At 38.8% G+C, this 23,725-nt stretch overlaps 1 protein-coding gene across 2 annotated transcripts in view; it reads right to left on the bottom strand.

The window, feature by feature from the left end:
- Nucleotides 1-23,725, bottom strand: part of GLMN (glomulin, FKBP associated protein) — a 36,313-nt gene that overhangs the window by 6,368 nt on the left and 6,220 nt on the right. For both annotated transcript variants that reach the window (XM_067538480.1, XM_067538479.1), the window contains exons 5-17: nucleotides 22,864-22,972; nucleotides 21,254-21,497; nucleotides 20,612-20,714; nucleotides 18,521-18,708; nucleotides 17,959-18,012; nucleotides 16,970-17,000; nucleotides 16,557-16,646; nucleotides 13,074-13,115; nucleotides 12,909-12,982; nucleotides 12,500-12,584; nucleotides 10,003-10,112; nucleotides 2,170-2,233; nucleotides 687-810 (exon numbers count right to left, since the gene is read on the bottom strand). In XM_067538480.1, coding sequence (XP_067394581.1) covers nucleotides 687-810; nucleotides 2,170-2,233; nucleotides 10,003-10,112; nucleotides 12,500-12,584; nucleotides 12,909-12,982; nucleotides 13,074-13,115; nucleotides 16,557-16,646; nucleotides 16,970-17,000; nucleotides 17,959-18,012; nucleotides 18,521-18,708; nucleotides 20,612-20,714; nucleotides 21,254-21,497; nucleotides 22,864-22,972 — 1,318 coding nt within the window. The remainder of the gene's footprint in view (nucleotides 1-686; nucleotides 811-2,169; nucleotides 2,234-10,002; nucleotides 10,113-12,499; nucleotides 12,585-12,908; nucleotides 12,983-13,073; nucleotides 13,116-16,556; nucleotides 16,647-16,969; nucleotides 17,001-17,958; nucleotides 18,013-18,520; nucleotides 18,709-20,611; nucleotides 20,715-21,253; nucleotides 21,498-22,863; nucleotides 22,973-23,725) is intronic.

The raw sequence follows: 23,725 nt of genomic DNA, 5'->3' as shown, positions 1-23,725 counted from the left end.
CACTGCAGGCCATAAGCAGCCAAGGCTGTCTAAATAGTATCAGCGGCAATGGAGCAGCCCAAGCTCAGAAGTGCACAAAGGTGGCTTAGAGCCACCTTGGCTCCCACTCCTCTGGGCCTCTTAGAGAGGCCCAGCACAGAATCTTCCCCTGTGTAAAAAATGACAAAAAAGAATCCAAAATGTCATATTTCAGGACTTAAGTTTGTATCTAGTAGTTCACATACCTCCTCTACTGCTCAAAAAATACTTTAAAGTATGAACACTAAGTAAAAGTAGCAGTCCAGAGCAAGTTTTGAATGTCTACATGACATGAAACGCAGGTTGGAACAATCTCTGAATCACATGTATTTTTCTGTTAGCTTCCATAAGGCTTACATGTATGCGCACTTGACTCTGAATAATGGCTTTTAATTAGTAAATAGTTCATATTGGATGAAAAACTGATGAAGACCCAGTAATGAAAACAAAGCCCACAGATTTGGCTTTTGACCCCTATAAGATTATGAAAGTAGTTCTTAATGACAAATATGATATCTACCGGGTTGTTGTGTTGTCATTTCAAATCCAGCATATTTCAAATACTTCTATCTAAAATACAACCTACATAGTGCTCATAAACCCTCACTCTTGTCTCACATAATTTTCAGATCTAAAGGACAGAAATGATAGTAATGGACACAACCAACCTCGTCTATTTTCCTTTTTACTCTTTATTTCTGCCTCATAATGTGCTTTTGACATATTAAGTCCTGTGTGCAATGGCTTTAAGAAATTTTGCTCAATCTTGTTAAGTTCGGTCCATACACCGGTCTGTTGAAGTTGGAAAAGAAAAAATGTTAGAAATCAGTTTTTACTGCGGAAGTGAAATGCTAAGCCTTAGATCACAATTTCTATCCTCACTATTTTTACAACACAAACTGTTGGTCCAGGAAGGAAAGGGATTTAGGATTAGGATCCCTTATGCTGACCTGCATGTTTAAGCTGTTGAATCACCATAACTTCTTTTGCTTTCCTACAGCAGCATTTATGTTCCTCATAAAATAGACTTGAAATTATTCTCAAAACTGGGCTGTTAGCACTGCCATACTAAGAAAGAAATACATCATATGCTACACACTGTTATGAAACAAAATGTAGCCAACCTATATAAACAAGTGCTGAAGTCTGTAGCAAGCTGCAGGTAAAATAAATGGAGTCTTTTACTGGAAATAATACAATCCTTGTTTTATTTTTGCTATTTCTGTATTAATGCTAACTAGACTATCAAAATTTAAGAGAAAACTGGAGTCTTAAACTGCTGGATAAGAGGAAGGTTGAGCTTTTTGCATGTAGGTTGTGGGTTATAGCACATGGGGAAAGTGTGTCTTCTTTCATTCCTTCTTGCAGGCTAAGCTGGAAGTGACCTGATATTTTTGTGGGGGTGGAGAAGGCCTGGCCTCCTATTTCCCCATCCTAGCTTCCCTGCTAGTAATTCCAACAATGAATAAGCACTATACTTGTAAGGTTTCTGCTAAAATGATCAGCAGTGAAATAATTAATGTTGCTATTTGAATTATACCTAGATTTAGGATGTTTAGGGTTACCTCTCTTATCCTGACTGCTTCAGGTGCTGTCTCTGCACATTCAGGTAGACAACATTTCTGGTTAACATTTGGAAGGTTATCTTTGTTGGAAACAATTTACTTAAGAGCAGGAAACTCACTTTCCCTCTCTCACATTTTTAAAACAAAAGCTCAGATTCTGTGGCAAATTTCATGCACCCAGAATACATGGGACCTTGTTTATATTGCATCTAGAAAGCTTTACAATGTTGGGGGAATTTAGCCCGTCTTAGGTATCTATATACAAGTAAAAGTATATTTATTCTTTTGGAATACTAGATATAGATTTTATTTTATGGCAATATCATCTGGAATTACAGATGCTGTTCTGGATTTCTGGTGGTGGCAGAATAACACTAGACTAAACTTGCTGAAAAAATGTCAGCGAGGAAGCATTTAACTTTCAGCAGTATAAATGTCAAAATTCTCTGAACACCATTAACAAAAACGTTCTCACTGGCATATTGAATAAAGAAATATTTTTGCAACAATACTAACTTTGTCATAAACTTGCCCAGCTATTGTTTTTAAACTGAAAAGATAGCTTTTTAAATCAATCATCACTTACTTGATTGTCGTATTCATTATCCTTAATGACTAAATATCTGAGTAGATTTAGTGAGGCCATAATCCTATGAAATAGAAATATACAATTCATCACTTAGAGTGAAGATTTACATTAAGATTAACAGTAATTTAATTTTTTTTAATAGCCACACATCCTGAAAAAACACCAACTGGTATAAAATGCAGTAGCCCACCTGTTTAGAAATACAGGTTAACTTAGTGCACCACTCTCTTTAATGACTTCCCATTGACTAGAGTTTAATTCAAAGACTCTGTCTTGATATTCAAAGCCCTTTATGAGATGGCCCAATCTCTTCGACACCATGGCCTCCATCAAGTAGTAATTGATAGGGGAAGGCTTGTGAGTTTGTGTGAGGGAACTTTTCACAGGAAATGGACCTAGACTACAGACTCATGCTTGCACGAGTTAAGAATGAACACAGAGCTCAGTACTGTCAAACTTGAATTTCACTTTCCCTCAATTAGTTCGTCACACAGAACAAAAAACCTCTATAAATTAATCAATTTCTTCTACAAGGTGGAAAGAAAGATGTAATTTCTGTTTTTAAATACGTAGGGGGCACTGGTACTAAAGTGATGGGGCCATATAGTATCTAGGTAAATTTAATGTACATTGCAATAATTTAAAATCCATTTGGGATTGCACTATTCACTTTAAACCATTCTAAGATACATTATTAATCTTTCAGTTGACATGACCCAATCAGCACAATATTTTTATTTTTAACTGAGTGTCTTTTGTATGCACCCTTTGCTTTTGTTTTATTAAAGCTTTAGAAAATACTTAACAGAAAATATTTACAATATAAATGGGCACACTTTGGCTTTTGGAGCTAAGGAACAGCACTGCTTCCAATTTGTGTGTGCAGTTTTTTGGTTTTTTTTAAATTAAGAAATACCTACATTTGCCCCATCTAACTGCAACTACCCAGCAGGTCCCAGACTGCTGACCAAAAGTTCAATCTTTACTCGTGTGCTTAGCTGTCTGCAGGATTTAAGACCTCAATTTGTGAGAATGATATACTGAGATATCTTTTCCTATCTATAAGAGTGTGGAGACTTTCACAGCTGTTTCCCAATAGTCTTCATTATTTACTATTAAATGTTTTTCTTCAAGAACCTCTGGGTATTCCCACTTGTGGGATATGGCATCTGTGCTTTGAGCACTCCTTCACTTGCAGTATAGCCATATCCTGAGTGAGTTTCTCACAAATAGAAGGCACCAGACACTGGGCATCGATCTTTGGTACAACTGATGGACAGACGTCACACTTCTGGAAGTCTTAAGGAGCTCAGGGCTCTGTGTGGTCTTGGTGAGGGGCTATTTACTTTAAACTATCCAAAACTAACCTATACAAAACTACCCACAAGAAAATTGTAAGATAGACTAAAGATCTAACCTGAGGACATGAAGGCAAGTTCTGGTAGTTCTCTACACATGCAGAAAACGAACTGATGCAGTTGTGAAGGTGGAAAGATGCACTCCTTTATACATACACCACCTAGTGGGCATGGCTCACTTTTAATTTAACTAGTATGCATAACGATAGCAACGTAGGTATGGCAGTACAAGCTATCAAGTAGAGTATAAGGTTGGCAGGGACCCTGACACATACTCAGGTTGCTAGACTGTACTTTCGCATCTACACTAATATCCTTACCCAAACTAGCTCAATTATAGCTAGCACAGGTATGCCTACACAAGCTAGAATCACACCTTCCCTTGGAGTGTAGACATACCCACAGTAACTACGTGAAGTCTGCCACACCCTTCCTTCCTCCCACTAAAACAAAGAGACACTTGAGGATCATCAGCATGCTTACAATGATACTCCAAGATGCCCACTGAGGGTATCAAGACCAGCCTCTATGCCAAGGTCCTCTGACACAGGACCCAAGACATATTTTGCCGCTTTGGCCTCAGCCCTGCCTTCCCGATGGACCCAAGACCCCAGTCCCCTTGATCTTATACTGGGAGCAAATCCCATTCCTAGCACAACTGGCACCAGCGACATCAAGAGCAGTACCAAAGACCAAACTGGCACTGCCTATTTAGGAGCCTCAACAGCTGTGGTAATGATGCAGTAAAAGACCATCTTAGTATCCATTCCTCATTCAGTACCACTGCCCTCTGCACTAACTCTGAATCTATACCCTGGGACCAGTGCCTCTGTCAGTACTTTAAATCCATGCAGATATTGAACAGAGTAAAAACAAGGAGAAGAGGAAGCAAACCTCTCCACAAGAAGGACATATGCAAAAGAAAAAGGAAGCACTATCTCCCTCCTCCTTTGTGCTCGCATAAGGGCTCGAACACTCTTGAAGCAAACAGTTTTTCTCCAAACTCCTCTGGAATTGAATGTCTCAGCACTGACTATCTTGGACTTCTCAGACTCCAGTAACACTTTGAAGGCCTGAGCGGGGATCAGCTGTTGAGGCTATTGGCAACCCTTCTGCATGCTTTTCTACTGATTGATTGCCTATACCAATTTCTCTAGTCTCAATCCAGAATCACCTTGGGGGTACCTTTGATCCCTTCAGAGATGAGCCTGGAAGATGTTCTGCTTTAATCTTGAGACCTCGGTCCTCTTCCTTCACCTTAGATCCAGAAGTTATGGAAGGATCTCAGGGAGTCTCAGGGATCTTTAGCAGTCTATGTGTCCCTATGTACAGGACTCCATGAAAGCCCTGTGGGTGGCTGAGACACCAACTCTGGTACAGACCTCAGTACCAGTATCTGTTCCAGCACAGTGCCGTCCCTCAGCACCGATGCCCTCACAGGCATCTATTCCTCATCTGGTGTTGATGAAAGCTTCTTTACCAGCAATTATACCAGCACTGGAACCTTCAGATCTGCAAAAACCTGAGGAATATCTGAGGAATGGGATGAGACTCTTTCAGAGGAGCTGTATAAGTCCACTTTAAAGAACTTCTCGGTAAGAAGAACATGAAGACAGACTTGCTCAGTAAGAAGTTTCTGAATCAACACAAGTGCTGCTTGAAATCAGTGATGGCTAGCACAAATACATATTCTGGGACAAACAAAACACCAAATGCCACGTACACACAAAGACAAAAGTTCTCTTAGATGTGTTCCCACATCTTCTATACGTCTTCCCTCCCATTCCCCTGATACCAAGTATTATAAAGAAGATCAGATTGGACAGAGCCTACATCCTATTAATAATCCCAATGTAGCCTTATCATCACTGGCAGCCAGGTCTCTGCAGCTGGCCAGAGAACAACTGTACTTGCTGCCTCTGTCTCCAAACCTCCTATCTCAACAGTAAGGGAGGAGACATCCCACAGCACCTTGTAGCCTGGAGGACATCCTGCTGACTAATATGAACAGTTTCTGCTCAGAGGGTTCAAGCCATTCTCTTACAATCCATGAAGGGCTCCACCATGCTATAGAAAAACAGCTTCCAATTTTGTTTATCTGGGTCACTAGTAAAGAAGTGCTCCATTCTGAGCTGGGGTCCATGCAGTCCTAGAATACTTTCTAAACCTTAAATCTCAGAGTTTAGGCTTAGCTCCCCTAAAGGTCCATATGGCAGCAATATCTGCTCATCACAATTACATTAAGAAGAACCCTACCTTCCACCTTAAGGTCTCCAGATTTCTTAAGGGCATGGTACATGAGTTCCCCATGACACCCTGTGTCTGAAAACAACACCTCAAAACCCCCATATTCACCAATGTCATAAAATTATGATATGTTCTGTACAAATTATGCTTTGTGTGGTGGTATTTTAAAAGTCTTGATCTGCTAAACATTAATATTCTGTTGGATTGTATGTGCTCCCATAGTATGTGAAGTTATAAAAAATTGTTGTAAATGCTACTAAAACATGTTGTGAGGTTGGAACCACTTAAACCAGCTTTTCAGGTACAACAATGAAGTGGGCAAATGTGCTAATGGCCCATCAAGGAAAGATTCCATTAGCTGGGATTGCTTACAGTAAGGCTTCACTGTAGGATGCCTATTCACAATGGGGTCGCTTGACCAATGGAGCGACTGCAATGTCACATGCATAGACTGTTCTAGCAAGCTGAAACAGGCTATAAAAGGGGGCTCGTGACATCATCACCTGGCTCCACTTCCATTCAACTGAACACCTGAAGGGTCGTCTAGAAGACAAAAGGACTTTCAAAGGGGCGAAGGGAGTCCTAGACAGAGAAGGTTGCCCAGCCTGCCTTTAAGAAACTGCTTGTACCAGCTAACAAGGATGAGATACTGCTAATTCAGGAGCTTGTTAGGGCTAGTCTACACTTAAAACTTACAGCGCCACAGCTGTATCGGTACAGCTGTGTTGCTGTAAGAGCATGTGTGTAGCTGTGTTATGTTGATGGGAGAGAGTCCTCCCACTGACATCATAAAACCAACTAAATGAGTGGCTGTAGCTATGCGGTGGGTCACACTCTCCTGCCGACATAGTGCTGTTCATGTAAGTGCTTATGCCGGCAAAATTTATGTCGTTCATGGGGGTGTTTTTTTCACACCCCGGAGCGACAAAAGTTTTGCTGGCATAAGTACTACTGTAGTCAAGGCATGCGTGTGTAGAACTTAAACTGTGACCTTATGTTTAATTCATTTGGTAACTTCTTTTTAATTTCTTTACATTTGCCACTTATAACCATTTAATCTATTTTTCTGTAGTTAATAAACTTGTTTAATGTTTTATCTTGGCCAGTGTGTCTTTGAGTGAAGTGTTTAGCCAAACTGTTCAGTAACAAAAGCTGGTGTATATTCCTTCCACTTTGAGGGAAGGGCAGGCTGGATAATAATATCCACTGGTTAGACTTTTTGATGAGGGTAGACGGTGTGGTCCTGAGGTGAGGAGCCAGCTGGAGTTTCTCCATTGTTGGTCTGTGAATGGCTGGAAAGCATTCATTGAACTAAACTGGGTGTGGTCCCTGCATATGGAGGGCTATGTAAGTGCAAAACCTCCCAGGGGTTTGTGGCCTGTCACAGCATCACAGCTGGCCCAAGCTCGCCAGAGGGATCAGCGGTATCCCAGCTACCAGGTGGTACTCCAGGGTTTCTGCATACTACCACATGCCCCATTTAGGGAGCCCCTGCCTTTATGGAACCTAAATCTTGACCCAACAAAGCTGACAGGCCCTCATTATGCAAGTCCCTCTCACATACTTATTGATTAAAACAGCCTTCCTAATAGCAATTACATCTGCTAGGAGGGTGAGTGAGCTTACTGCTTTGAAAACGCCACCTTATACTCTAGTCCATAAGTACACAGTCACCATAAAGCCCCATACCACCTCCATGCTTACGGTGATCTCAGATTTCCACCCATCTCAATATATTTCCCTCCCCGTGTTCTTCCTCAGACCTCATTTCTACACATGGGAAACCCACCTACATGTAAAGAGGGTACTCAGTTTTTACCTGGAAAAGACCAAACCCTTTAGAAAAACCCAACAAGTTATCTGTAGTATATGGGAAGAGATGCCAGAGAGAACCCAGTACCAAACAGACACTCTCATACAGTTATGTAAACCAGTAACTCCGGATTTAAAGACTCATTCTGCAAGAGCCACCAGAGCATCAGTAGCATACCTCAAGGCAGGTTCCTCTGGTGTAGATAAGCAAAGCTAGAGTTCTCTGCTAGGCCCACTCCTTCAATTTAGCATTGTACTCTGATGGCCAGTTCGAGAGAGCAGTGCTCCAGTACATATTTAGCTAAGAACTCTTTGTCCACCCTCCACCTGCTGGAGCACTCCTTGCTAGTCTCCCATAAGTGGGAAATCACAGAGACTCTCTCGAAGAAAAAGAGGTTATTTTTGTTCTTGAAGAAATATTTCTGTGCCCTCACACTACCTGCCCAACTTCCCCTCTGCCTCAGATTTCTATATAATGTCTGTGGCTAGGGAAAAGAAATTGAGGCTACTGTGGGACGATGCACTTCCCTATATACAGTAAGGCAGTGGCTCTCAACCTTTCCAGACTACTGTTCCTATTTCAGGACTCTGATTTGTCTTGCATACCCCAAGTTTCACTTCACTTAAATTACTTGCTTACAAAATCAGACATAAAAATACAAGTGTCTCAGCACACTATTATTGAAAAATTGCCTTATTTTCTCATTTTTACCATATGATTATAAAATAAATGAACTGGAATATAAATATTGTACTTGCATTTCAGTGTATAGTATATAAAGCATTATATAAACAAGTCTTTGTCTTTATGAAATTTTAGATTGTACCGACTTTGCTACTATTTTTTATGTAGCTTGTAAAACTAGGCAAATATCTAAATGATTTGATGTACTCCCTGAAAGACCTCTGCCTACCCCTAGTTGAGAACCACTGCAATGACATCACCCTCAGATAAGCTGTCTTGGGCATCACCCCCTGAAGGAGCTTAGTTCCAGGTAGTTCTGCAGCCAGGGCACCATATCTCATAGAAGGGATAGGTGACTCTTGAAGAACAACAGTTACTAGTGAATAATCTCTTATTCTTAGTTTCAACTCAATACAGTCATGACATTTTCTACAGAGATACTACACTCCAACGAAAGGGGAGCATCATAGGGTGACACTGGCCCTTTAAAGAGGGAAGAAACCAGTGCACCTGTGACTAATCAGCTGACCCCAATTAGGTTTAAAAGAGGGCTGCTAGGCCCTAGGGGGGAAGTCCCTAAGGAAGAGCCAAGTCAGAGCTGCATGAGAGGAGACTGAAAGAGTCAGAAAGGGCAAGTGAGAGCTGCTTAAGCACAGAAGAAAGACAGGAGCAGCAGAGATTTGCCTGAGGGAAAAAGCTACAGGAAACCTGGAGAACAGTAATGTGAGTTGCTGGTGATGAGTTCTCAGGAAAACTGTTGAAGGACTGGCTAGAGCTGAGTTGCAGGAAGACTTGTGCAGTGGCCCATAGGAAAATAGCAAGAACCAGTATGATCACAGTGCAAGCTGGGCTCAAAGATGAGGGAGGGAGGGTTCCCTGAGTAGGGCAGGGTTAGGACTCTCAGGCCAGGAGGCCTGGGGAGTGGAATGCTGCAGGAAGCCCTTAGCAGAAAACTCAAGTGGAGACGTCAAAGAACAAAAGGTTGTTCCTAGAGGGAGGTTCCCCTGAGCAGGGTTAGGATTCACAGGTCAGGAGGCCTGGCAGCATAAAGCACTGCAGGGAGCTCTCTTGCAGAATATCTGACTTGGGGGCTACTGGAGAAGATATATGGGTGAAAAGCTGGTCTTGGAACTCTTAGGTAGGTGGCCTAGAGAGTGGGGCCCTGGAACAGGGGTTAAAGGAACTAAGCTAGACAGTTAATGACTCTCAGGTGACTGGGGAAGGGTGACTTTTGAATGGGATTGAAGAGCTGCTACATTATAACCTTGTTTTATTCTGGGATTATGAGAAGAAATGTTTTATTCTGAGGGATCTGTGACTCTTTATATCAACAAAAGGGTTTGAATTTGCCACTAAAAGAGCCAATATTCCTTTGCATGGATGGATTCCAAGGTGAAACTGAGGCAGGCAAATCTGTTGTGGCATGGTCTACCACAGGAGGGCACCGGGGGTACACCCTATCACAGGGAGGAATTAGTTGATCTAAGTAATCATTTCCATCTCTGGCTTCTAAAATTCTGAGATGATAAACTGATACTCTCCTCATTGATTATGCAGCAGCCACTTGCTTAGTTGCATTTACTTTTCATTATCATATAAAAATATAGACAATCTTTAAATTATTTCTTGTTTATCACTCTTTGTAATTAGATGAGTTGCAGTTTTCTTTTTAATTAAAAAAGAAAAAAAAACATGTTTAGATCTATCCTAGTTCTGATTACATCTCACCTATCTGAGTTTTGGAGAAGATCTGTTTCAGCCCCTTCAGGAAGCAAGAGCACTAAATCTAGAAGTGAAACCAGCTGGGGTCCAGTAAACCACTTATTGTCATTTGCGCTCTGAAAAATAATACAAACATTGAGAAAACCAAGAAAAAAGTTAAATTCATACTTTGCATAATCATCTAGTATAACAATATGGCAGTCTCTGAAAATAAGGAAATCAAATTATGGAAAAAGATGTATATAGATTAATATAATTTTGATTATTTATAGTAAACTTCTCAATACCAGACATCCTCCAAAGCCCACCCACTCCAAGCTATCCATTCTACTCTTATCTGAGCCATCAGGCTCTCTTCCCACTTCTACTCTTCCCAGACCCACATAACAGCACCATCCTTTGAGTCTGTTAATATGATCTTTAAATCAACTGGCTAAGCTGGTGTTGAGCAATATTAGGCACTCCCTCTACCACATGGTTCAAGTATGCTGCTATTGCAGGATTTACAGCTCCCAACAACCTAACAGACTAGGTTGGGGACTAGGACCAGGAATCAAACCCAGATCTCCTACAAGGCTGGGAGCATATCTGGCCAGTCCCAGAAACTCTTTAAATTAAAAACAAAAAGACATCCATGCAATGTTATAACAGATTTTAAATACATAAATCAGGAAATTCAAAGTTATAGTTCCTATGAAATCAACTTGGCCCCTTGAACAAAGTATTTTGTCTTATATTTAATACAATTTTTAGTGTGTGTATTATGGCAGCCTTACAGGTGATGTGCAAATTACAGCTTTGACATTTTTTTTTGTAGCAGAGACTTTAACTCATAAATTCAGGTTAATTCGATATTAATACCCTTATTTGGATTTTTTTAAAGAAAAAATTGAAAAAAGAAAGGAAGTGTGCCACTGAGTTTGGCCATGCATAGTTAAACCACATTTACTTTAAATGTTATGCACCAGAAGAATAATAGTAGCAATTACAGGCACTGGGGCCCTAAGAGAGGCCACCAGACCTTCTAGAATTTCCCATACCCTGTTAAGGTAAGTGAATAATGTAACAGTAGGATTAGTCAATTGGAGGGATATTTCCATATTTATATGGCTCCCACCAGTAATGCAAAATCCAAGTACTTCACAACATTAATGACCTTTTTCCCCCAATATCTAGGCAAGGTACGAAAGTATTATCACCATTTTACAGATGGGAAACAGAGGCAGAGAGAGCAAAAGAAAAGTTTTCAAGCCTGGGTGCCCAAAGGTAGGTTCCTAAATCTGTACTTAGGCCACTATTAGCTTTGTGTCTATCTCAGAAGTGCCGAGCACCAACAAATCCCATTGAAGTAAATGGTAACTGCAGGTTGTCAGCACCTTTGGAAATAAGGCCATTTCTAGTTTAGGCTCCTTCACTGGAAACTTTGGCCTAAACAACTTGCACAAGATACCACAAAAAGTCTGTGGCAGTCAGGAACTGAACCCAGATCACCTGAGCCCAGTCTAGTACCTCAACCAAAAGAGCATCTTTTCTCTGTCCTTTGGATAAAGTGCTATGTGATGACATCCCAATACCAGTAAGGAAAATAGCATACTTTTGAGATTAAGCACGAGAAACTGCTGTCCAAAAGGTAATTTTAGGGGAAGTCCTTCAAAATAGCTTGGAATGAAACAGTCATCTCAATCATAAATTATATTACTACTGCTGAGATGCTAAAATGAAAGTATCATGTCACAGCACGTATACAGGACAGAGAGAAATGGTTAATTATTCAGGTGGATATTAACACCACACACAAGTAAAATTGGAAAGATATCTACCAACAAAGCCCCAATTCAGGAAGGCATCTTGACTCAGGACAACAATGTCAATGGGATTAAGCATATACTGAAGTGTTTTCCTAAAACAGGGCCAGAAGAGTGATCTTTAGAAAGCTGGTGTGCACACTACAGTTGTAGTGGTAGCATCACCTGCTAGAATTGCCCACCACCTCCCATTATCAGACCTTGTTTTCAGATACTCATATAATTTTGCCAAACTTTAACCATTTGGGTTGAAATGGTTCCATGTTGGGTATCTATCTCAATTTTTAAAAAAAATTTTTTTTTAATTTCAACTGAAGCAGTTCAGCACCTGGAAAAAATACATTTTGCTCATGTTAAAAAATTCTAGTACCCTTTCCTTTGAAGAGTTCTAGTGCACTCCTGCTTTGAAGCAACATTAAAGAGAAAGTCAGACTTCACCTCTGGAAATAATAGTATCTAGTTATGTAATTATAGACTGTATCATAATGCATAAGCCTAAGGAGGCAAAATTAAGGTTGCAGAGGCAACTTTAATTCTGGCATTTCTTAACTTTTGAGTGCTTGACTTTGCAACTTTTATCTCCTTTTAACATCATATTTTCATATATAACATATAAATAACGTGGAGCCTAAACTATATACATTCTTCAAAAATGGTACTGAATGCATTTTTAAAGTAGGAATTTATAGTATTCTCACCTTTAATGATAAATCAATCTGATTTTTGATATTTTGAATAACATAGCCTTCCACACCAGCATGGTTACTTGTCTTCAATAAACACCTTTAAAGTAAAATAGAGAGACGGTATCTCCTGGATATTGCATTATATTTAGTTGAAAAAATCTAAATGAAATCCTGGCCTTATTGAAATAAATGGGAGTTTTGCCACTGACTTCAAGGAGGCCAGAATTTCATCCCTAATCTTTGGAGTACACAAAAGTGTCTTCTATTTTAGTAACAAGAAAAATCAATTGCGGTCATCAGGAAATTAACATGATTAATGTGAGTTACTTGCAACTATTTATGATTTCTGACTGAGTTATCATCTTAAATTGCGCCAAGATAGGTTTTTTTTCTGCATTTTTACAGTACGTAGGATGCATACCTGAACAAAGTGTATTTTCCCTCTGCATCAAACTTGTCTATATACAACTGCAATATCTTTAAACTCTTCTTTCGCTAAAAGAGAGATTTTTATTAAGACATTTGCAGTTAATTAAAATAAAACAAATTTTGCATTTGTAACTCACGGAATGATTACATTACATACCAGATGCTCTATAGGACAAAGGGTCATCACTTTCACCAAATCCTGCAGTTGGAAAAAAGTGCATAAAGTTTGGTTGTACCTAGACAATTGCATAGTGCATACAGCTGACTAAATTCTAGTCAAATCATGAACATAAAATAAAAAAAAAAGTTTTTATAGAAAGCATCTAACTTAAAATCACAAAATTGAGGAAATTCAGAGCTGTTAGACTAACATTCTGTAAGCCACAGTACTATACACATTGGTGTTGGAGGATCTCAGGCTGCAACTAAGAAAGACAAGTGATAAATGCTGAAGTAAGGCCCAGAGGAGTGAATTAAGGACAGGATCACAGAGTGTGGGACACCACCTCAGATTTTGTACTGGATCTGGGATGGCCATGAAACTAAATCAAATGTCAAAAGAAATCACTGTCTGTTACCAAGTGGTATCAGTTTCTCCTTCCATAGGGAAACTTGCCCTGTTTTCTCACACCACATGGGACTATTATAAGGATTAATTAAAATATCATATATTTTCTGTATATAAATATAAGATGTTTCTGGGTACTAATAAGGAACAACTGGAAATGACTGAAAATACTGAAACATAAAAGTAAACAAATAGCAGATAGCTATAGCTTACATCTATGGATGATCTGAAATTGGAAACCAAATTGGTGAACAGTTAACCATATTTTAAAAGTATCTTGAAACTTGAAATACAATATAATTAGGAATACATCAAATAGAGCTTCAGAACTTAATAGAAGTTTACTACTAGCCCTGTAAGTAAAATCTATTAGGAATACATTTCATGTTTATATTTATGGTTACATATAGAAATGTATAATTAAATGGATCTGAGTCAACAAGGATTTGTGAATGGTAGAAATTCTCAGACTCATTGAATTAAGGCCAGAAGGGATCAGCATTATCATCTAGTATGACCTCCTGCACATTGCAGGCCACAGAACCTCACCCAACCACTCCTGTAATAAATCCATAAATCTCTGGCTGAGTTACTGAAGGCCTCAAATTATGATTTAGACTTCAAACAGAGAATTCACTATTTACACTAATTTAAACCTGCAAGTGACCCATGCCCCATGTTGCAGAGAAAAGTGAAAACTTCTCAGGGTCTCTGTCAATCTGACCCAGGGGAGAATTCCTTCCCGACCCCAAATATGGTGGTCAGTTACACCCTGAGCATGTGGACAAGACCCACCAGGTAGCAGACACCTAGGAAAGAATTTTCTGTATTAACTCAGAGCCCTCCCCATCTCCGTCCCATCACTGGCTGTTGGAGATATTTGCTGCTAGCAGTCAAAGGTTGGCTACATGCCATGTCAGGCAGTTTCATTATACCATTCCTTCCATAAATTTATCAAACTCAGTCTTGAAGCCAGTTAGGTTTTTTGCCCCACTGTTCCCCTTAGAAGGCTGTTCCAGATCTTTACTCCTCTGATGGTTAGAAACCTTCATATAATTTCAAGCCTAAACTTGTTATTGGGCAGTTTATATCTATTTGTTCTTGTGTCCACAGTGGTGCTTAACTTAAATAACTCCTCTCCCTCTCGGTATTTATCCCTCTGATATATTTATAGAGAGCATTCATATCTCCCTTCAGCCTTCTTTTGGCTAGGCTAAACAAGTCAAGCTCTTTGAGTCTCCTCTCATAAGGTAGGCTTTCCATTCCTCGGGCCATCCTAGTAGCCCTTCTCTGCACCTGTTCATTTGAATTCATCTTTCTTAAACATGGGAGACCAGAATTCCATTACTTTTAAAAATGAAAATTAATCCATAAAGGCGAGGCACTCATAAAATTTATTTTCTGGATTGGAATATATGTATAATGTTAGGACATCATGTGAAATGTCAAAACTTTCTAAATAGGGGTTCGGTAATAAATATAAGAAAAAATCTGTCCAGAAGGTGGAAAGCAAAGGGATGGAGTTAACAGAATACAGTCTTAGTGGATGTTGATAAGGAGGAGCTTCAGACAGGGCTTTATATTGGAAATGGACTGATCATATAGTTTTATGTAAATAAATATTAGTTAAGATCACTACATTTACCATGGATACTAAAACCAGGCAAGTGGTCAAGATTTCATGGATGAACTATTCTGCAGATATTCTTGATAGATTAGGCTTTGAAGCAGAGTATGAAATTTTAAAAGTATAATGTAATGCATTTGCAAAGAAACAACATTGAAATTGTGTATAGTTTAAATATCATTGAATTAAGTGCTGTGGTAGGTGGAAAAACATGCATTAATAGACCTTATGCTGAAATTCTCAGTCCACTGTGCAACAACTGTGAAGGAGGACAATAGACTATTGGTTTCTATCAACAGAAATATCATCTCTAACATTGTGTGCTTTTACTTTGCTTAGATTACATTTGGAGTAATTTTAGTTACAATACTTTAATATGTAGTTGTAGAATATAATGTAGTGCAAAAATACAACCAATGGGATTTAGGTTCCTATTTATGATGAGAGTGACAATTGAGATTATTTCACAAGAGAGAAGACTTAAGAAATTATAATGTTGTATTTAAACCAGCCATGGATCATTTTAAGACTGACATATCTGAAATTGAGTGGATCTACTGAACTATGGGTCACAGGTTTAACATTGTCAGTAACAGATATTTTATTTAGAGAGTAGTGAACTGGTGAATGGCCTTCTTGCACTGCTCTGCCATAATATTATTTTTTTAAATTTAAAAAACTTCAACTTAAATATTTTAAAAGTTGCAGAATACAGGAAGGCATCAAACAGTTCCAGACAAGGGTACATGGCTTGCTTCCAATCCTTCACAAACTTATATATAACAAATTAAGATGCAAAAATTTGAATTCTTCACCAAAATTTTATATACTACAATGGCACTGCACATTTGTGTTAACAATGTCCACCTTGCTAGATGAGATGAGGCTTTGACTAAACCAGAAGCAGAGGAGACCCCTTCTATTAGGGGAGTGTAGCAGGGAGAACAGATGAGGCAGTGTTTCATATAACCTCTCATTTCCCCCTTCAGTGGGTGAAAGTTTGTTGCTTAACTCTTCTTTTCCCTTTCTCTCCCCCAGCCTGCTTCCTCATGCTGCATAATGTGTGCAGGGGAGGGAGAAGGGACAGCGATATGACAGTCACATGCTGCTCCTGAATCCAAGCTCTGGGACTCATCCTGCCCACCACTATTGCCACTGGATGGTAATGGGATATGGGAATCCTGTTTGGTGGTGAAGGAGGGTGATAAAATTTGCTTCCTAGGTGGGGTAGCCATTGCAGACTCCCTGCTGCAGCTAACAATTCTTAATAGCAAAACACTGGATGGTTTAAAAAACAACCTTGTACTGACCAAATTAAGTTTCTGAGTAAAGCAATACTTTTATTCTCTTAGTTCTTCTCTCTCAAACCATCTAGGAAATTGCTAGACATGATAGAGCACTTTAAGTAAAAAAAAAAAAAAATTGTTTACAATGGATCCTAGTACCTGAGATGCTGTAATGAAGCCTTTGAATTCCAAATACTGGTGGGGGAGGCTCTTATCTCCCATTCTCAATAAACAGTTCCCAAGCAGGTCCTACGAGTGATAAAAATACTTTTAAAGCCAACATAACTTTACACTTGTACAGCACTTTAATCCACAGTCCTCAAACACTTTGCAAACTAAGGCCCCAACTTGTAAACATTTATGCATGTATTTAAGATTTACTCATATGCATAAAGTTTAACAAATATTTAAAATGTTTTCAGGACTGGGGTTTATCTGATTAAGCCTCAATAACTCTAAAATTATAGTATGCACTATTATCCTCATCTTTTACAGACAAGGAACATTAAGGTTGTACCAATACATAGATTACCAAAAAAAATCAATATTTGATTTTTAAAAAAGAAACTTACAAGTCCTTTAGTTAATACAGATTCTTCTTTCCTACAAGAAATTAAGAAAATTATCAGTTTCAAAGTAGGAATTCCAATGTTCAAGAATTAACTAAGTAGTACTGGAGACTTATCTAAAAAGGAGCTTTGCTATCAACAGTTCCTATTCAGCTTCCTGTTATCATTCCTTCTAATTAATTATTTAACTATATCGAGCAGAAGTTTGTAGATTTGACTCCTTTTGAGATCAACAGCTGATATGTCTGTTCAGCGTTCAAAGGCAAGAGCTCAAGTCCCACAGATGCTACAGTATTAAAAGGAAGAAAATGGTACTTTCACAACTGCAGAATTCTGCAAGTTTTTTCCAAACATGAGCAGACAGACTGAAAACTTTAGGCCAAGTTGTAGCAAGGCACAGTGGAGTTTTCATCTTAATTGGTGATAACCTATGAAACATTCATGCTTGTACAATAGTACTCGGACATATTCTTTATAAGACCAAATGACTACAACACTTGAGTAGGTCTGGTGTTCCATTTATAGAAGGCCATGATACAGATGAAGATACCGTATTAACATAGGATACAGTCAAATATTTCCATGGCAACCTCACTTCACTCTGAACTGTGTAATTTAGTTACAGAAGTACTACTAAATATTCAAATTCAGAAAATTGGAATGTTTAAAATGGTCTTAGTTTGGGTTTCCATAAATGAATAAAACAATTGTGAAATTAATACTGTAAAACATATTGAAAAATGTAAGAGTATATCACAAATGTATTGTGCTTAGAACAACTTTTTATAAGTCTTTGGAGGGAAGAGGAATCATCTTGTGCTGAACCATGCCATATTAACTTTCAGCTTCAAAAGAGTTCTTCCCAGTTTGAATTGTGAATTCAAAGTTTAATTTAATATTACTACCACAGATCAGAAAGCAATTGTGGGACAAATAAGACAGACAAACAAACAAATCCAGGATTTGAGACTCCATATGCTGTATGGTCCTACCTTCTCAACAGCACCTCAATGTGTGTCATGTTGCACTGTAGAAGATAAGATGGACTAAAACAGAAAAGTTATTTATAAATACAACTGCATAGACCACACAGCCTATATACTGATATAAAAATAAGCTCTGTGGAACTATGTATAAGAATAGTAAGCATTTCATAAAATTAAAATAAATTTTAGGCTAAATGGATACCCTTGAAATAGATGTGTGTTAAAAATCAGATAGTCCCCCCTAACTCTCCCACACTTGTTTATCATCACACTTACATGCTTAATTTTAAACACATAAATAGTCACATGATTCCTTTGGTGGGACCACTCGTGTCTAAAATTAAGCACACACAAGTATCTGCAGTATTGAGGCCTAAAAGAGAAAACACCTCTGCACACATACTGTATGTTACATGACAGCTGCCCTGAAATGCATGCTAATGAAATGCACAGGCTTACACAATAACTAGTGATTAATACTAAAAGATTTCCTTCTGCTCCTGATAATGCCTTTTAAGAATCTCAATAAGCAGCCACTAATAATAAATGGATGGAAAATAGCTCTTACCTAAAGACCATTGGAAAACAATCAATACCAAAATGCTGAACAAACACCAGATATGACAGACATGCCAAAGAATCTGCAGAATGCTTTCTATCTACATCCAAAAAATCCTTATTATTCCAGTTCTGATTTCTGCTTCTATGGTGTGAAAACATTGTTGGTAACAATTCTCCTATATCCAATAAAATACCCTGTTTAAAAAAAAAAAAAAAGTCAACTATATATAGCTGCTTTATAAAAAGAAATTCAGATATTAAGTTTTAAATTAGGATTCACATTTTTAAATCTACCATATGTACAATCATTCCTGAAAATATTTTTTGTAATTATGTGTATATTACACACACCAAAACTACATTTAAGGAAAATTATTAAGGTGGCAAAGTCAAGTGCTCAAACGTTAGGAAATGCCTGAATTAACATTGCCTGTGCAACCTTACTTTGGCCACCTGTGTGCATACACCAGGATACAGAATTTAATTATATTATCACATACTCTTTTTTTCCCCACAAACTTCTGCCTCATTCAGTGCACAAAATGGATGATGCTCACATAATGACCAGCTATTCAATATTTTGTTTTCTCTTCATTGTTCAAAGTGTGATCCCTGGCTTTATTTCTTACACAGTACTGAAAGCCTGCTTTGAAGATACAGTTATTAATTTTCTCATGGGCTTTTTTATGTGGCTTATTGCCACAGTATCTGAGTGCTTCACAAACATTAATTAATTTTCACAACATCTCTCTGAAGTGAGCGAGTGGTATTATCCCCATTTTACAGATTGGTACTGAGAACATAGAAAGTAAAATAAAAAATATCCACTGATTTTGGGTACCCAGTTTGAGACATCTAAGACCTGATTATTCATTGTATTAGCATTATATAACACATCATACGTTCAAAGCACATGGCCTCAAGTTGGGCACCCCGAAAATGAGGAACACGCTATTAATAACCATCTGTACAAAGATTGGCTGAAGTGAGTTGAGTCCCCAGCATCAACAGGGAAACTCTGGAGCAGAAGAAGTGACAGAATCTAATTTTCCAAGGCAATATTCAACTGTCTTAATCATGAGACTATCCTTTCTTTTTCTAAAATCCCCTACCTCATTCATCATACACTTTGCAACAAATGGAGGAGTTCAACACATGAAGCAATGTTACAAGCCCTTCCAGCTGTTGTAAACAGAGCTGAAGTCTAAAGCCCAAAGCCCGACGTTGCTTTTTGCACAACTATTGTTGAGATGGGGGACAAGCGTACAATAATTGAATAGTCTTTTAGCTAAAATTTAATGGACAATTGAATATATTTGCACAGCTAACAGCAAATAGTCCATTAAGACTCCGTTATCTAGTATATATACAAAGGGCACTCTCTCCTAATCAGGGTTGGGGACACTGGTTCTGTGATTTAATATGCTGGTACTGCAATTATTTACCCTGTAGATTAGCTTCCTGAAATTTCAGTGTATCATATTTTGGATAAAGTGAAAAGTATTCTCTGTTCAGGACACCCACTTAAGCACACACCTAACGTTAAACATGGGCTTCAGTCCCAGTAACTTCAGTTGTTCTTAAGCACGTGCAGCTCTACCCAATAATATCACATTTTATAAAAAGGCAAGGACTATGGTGAGTAGAGAGCCAAACTTGGTCATTTTAAAAAACCAAACAGAATTGTATTAGTTTTGGTCATGTAGGGATCTCACCTGATTATCTCCTTTTAGAAACCCTGATAGGCTTCTACATCAGTTGGGGATAAGGCCAAATGCAGAAGAACTGAGGCTGCCGATAATTCAGAGAGCAACAGCCCAAATTTATTTACCATGAGGGCTGAATTTGGTCAATTAAACGCAAGTCATTTATTGCATAACAATCACAGATTTTTACTTTCAAAACCAGGTTTTGCTGACCCTAAGGATCTAATATTGTTCCAGGACTTTCCTTACATCAGCACTATCATAGAGAATTCCATAAAGCATCTTACTAATCAAAACAGGAAGCCACCTGATTTCTGTGACTGATTATAGTGAATACTGAATTGTAGTGACTGATTTTGCAAGTCACTATAATTTATTTTAACTGAACTTACTAGAATTTCAGCTGCAAAATGCCTTAAGGGATCTTCTTCAATGTCATCATGAAGCTGATCAAGCTGTGCTATTAATAAGGGGTATTTCAAGCTCTTCAAACAACTGAAACAAAAGAGGACAACTACAATTAGAACCTTTTAACAAACACACTACTAAAACCATCAATACAGAATATAATGACATCATCTCTAGGGGGTCTGAAACTGTTGTGCCCCTCAGCCCTGCTGCTGCTCATTATGTGTCCAAGCGCAAGTCTCCAATCCCAGGGACTGGCTCCACTTCCTGTTTTTCTTCCCTGTACTCATGTCTGGGGGCATTGCTTGGATCCTGATGCCTCCAAAGAGGGATGTCCCTCACTCTGGTGTAAATGGGAGGAAGGAGTATGGGCCATTGGCTGGGCTTCCCACCCCCTATACGGGTACTCTTCTAGCACCTGCCAGCAAGAAAGGGAAATGAGCATTGCCCTTCCTCTCATAGTTCAAGAATATGGAATGGTTTGGGTTTTTTAAAAACACATTAGTTAAACAGTTTATTTGATAAACTATAAAATATTAACAGTGTATTCACTGATTGTGCATGAAATTTCTATTACTCATTTTATTTCATTACATATATATTTTAAGCAGAAATAAGGTACCCACAATTTTAGCAATTCTTCTTTGAGCTCTTTGTCATCACTTTCTGTTGAGGCTTCCATATTTTTAACTTCATCCACAAAAGGTTTAGCAAAATCCACTACTGCATTGCAACACTGGCAGAGGCTGAGTTTATCTTCTTGTATTTGTTCTTTTGTGTAAGGTACAGGCAAGAGAGAGAGCTGATTTAAAATGGTAGACAAAGATAAGCCCACTGAATATGATTTCTTGCTATGAAGTTTCAACAGAACTGAAATAAAAAGAAAGTGTTGTTAGACATCTAGTTATCTACTATTTTCCCTAACAAGTAATGTTAGAGAGGTGTAACATCTTAATTTCTTCGATTTATAACACAAAAGCTTTTTCCTGCTGTAGTAGATTCTGTGTTTGAGAAAAAGCAAAGAATAAGATCTGTATCGAGTAATGTGACTGCACTGAACAGCCTTTGGTTTAAAAAAAAAAAAAAAACAGACCTGCAATACTATGAACAAGTGCAGGGACACCCGGATTCTGCACATTAGTTTTGGAAAGGTGTAATTATCAGCACCAGAAGGTTGAGTAATGCAAAGAAATTTTACAATAGCATCCCATGCATTTTATCATCCTGTCTGTGTAAAGTCAAGTATTTCTCTTTTCTATCACTGACCCAAAGGGGCAAATATTTCCTGGTCCTGAAAACATTTGTACTGCCAAAGTGTTTCTAGCCATGGCAGAACAGGAAACTGTACCAAACGTCTGCTGAAATCTGGCCCTTTTGCACCACATCAGAACTGCTCTAAACTATGCCACAGCCAATGTAGCATTGGCCCCAAAATCAATGTGCCACAACTAGGACCTTTACAGATCCCTTCCTCATCTCAGCTGCACTTACCAATATGTTCCCCTTAAATTTCAACATAATTTTAGCAGCCTGTATCTGATGAACCACTAAAGTTAGGCTTGGTCTTCACTTCAAACTTATACCAGCAAAGCTATGGGTATGGAAAAAATAAACAAACTACACTCTAGTGACAAAGCTATGCTGACAAAACCTCCAGATCAGATATATTTTAATTTGTGCAGGCTAAAATGTAATGCTTTACACCACTGGAAAAACTGAATTCACAGCTACTTTTCCCAGTGGTGAGAAGTGTTACATTCTGGCCTCTGAGCTCACGGATTTTTTAAAGCAAATATGCAGTTTGGGACTTTAACTGATATGCAGGAATTGGTTAATTTTCAATACCTATAAAGGGCATGTGAATAGATGTCACAGATACAGATGACTGCTTCAAGAAGAGGAGGAGTATGGCAACTCAGAAAATATAAAGATTTTTAGTACAAGAAATGGGTGCTTATTGTGTTTCAGCAGATGCCCATTTGAAATATTCAGCATTTAAACCATTCGCTGCATCATCAGACATCTTATAACAGATCTCAGTCAGTACTTAAATTATACTTCACATGCTCCCCCAGAACATTAGGTGTTGTACAGCACTACTTTAGTTACAAGTAATGAAACTATCAGATTAGAAATGTTCTGAATCTTTTTCAACAGCAGCTAAACTAATGCAGTAAACAGGAGCAGGAAAGCTCTTTTGTTTAAACGTACAATCAGATAGGAAAGTGCTCATTACCTGTCTGCAGAGGCTGAAGCAAGAGCAGAATAGTTTGGGATATCTGTTCTCCAGAGGTCTGCTCAATCTGCTCAAGTAAACCCAATAGAAGTTCCTTTGGATTACATAACTGCAAGAAAGGATCAAGCCATTGTATTGTTGTTTATCTCTAAAGTAAGTACCTTTACAATAATAAACATAGTTCCAAAGCTGTAACACAGATTTTGCATGGCAATGACAAAAGATGCAAAATATCCAGGACATTATTGTTACCAAAAAAACCAAAATAAAACAAACCCATAAAAAAACCTTCTTGTAGCCAGGGGCACAATGCCCTCCCCCACCCCCCATCCCAATTAATTAGTAGCGGGGCTCAAAGGTCCTCCAGAGCCCTGGCGGGGAGGGCACACACTTCTCTGGCCCCTTGGCCGCAGCAGGAGCTGACAGCTCCTCTAGCCCCCCCCCCAGAATGTGCCCCTCAAAAGCACTGGAATTTAAATTCCTGTGCACGCCCCTGCCTGTAGCTCGTGCTTTATTTAAAACAGCAGTTTTCAAACTTTTTGAGTTAAGCCCTGCCTTTGAGTTACAATTTTTGGTTGCGACCCCCAATACATGCCCCTCCCCCCTCGAGTTTTCAGAGTGGGGGAGGGCATGTGTAGCTGTTTCTGGGGGTGGAACCAGCGCTGGGTATGGAGGTGTTGACACTGACCCACAGGCTGTGTGGCCCGCTGAGGTGAGTCAGGGGATGGAGGTGGCACTCCCTCCCTGAGCCTTTCCCAACCCTATGGGATTGGTGTTGTTGCTCACCCTCCCTGAACATTCCTCCACACCTGGGTGGGCACACCTCATGGTTTGAAAACCTCTACTTTAAAACATGCATATA

This window comes from Emydura macquarii, unplaced genomic scaffold (assembly GCF_026122565.2).
Source record: "Emydura macquarii macquarii isolate MOO-44397 ecotype Brisbane River unplaced genomic scaffold, CSIRO-AGI_Emac_v2 contig_480, whole genome shotgun sequence".
NCBI lineage: Eukaryota > Metazoa > Chordata > Testudines > Chelidae > Emydura > Emydura macquarii.
This window is presented reverse-complemented; position numbering and strand designations above follow the sequence as displayed.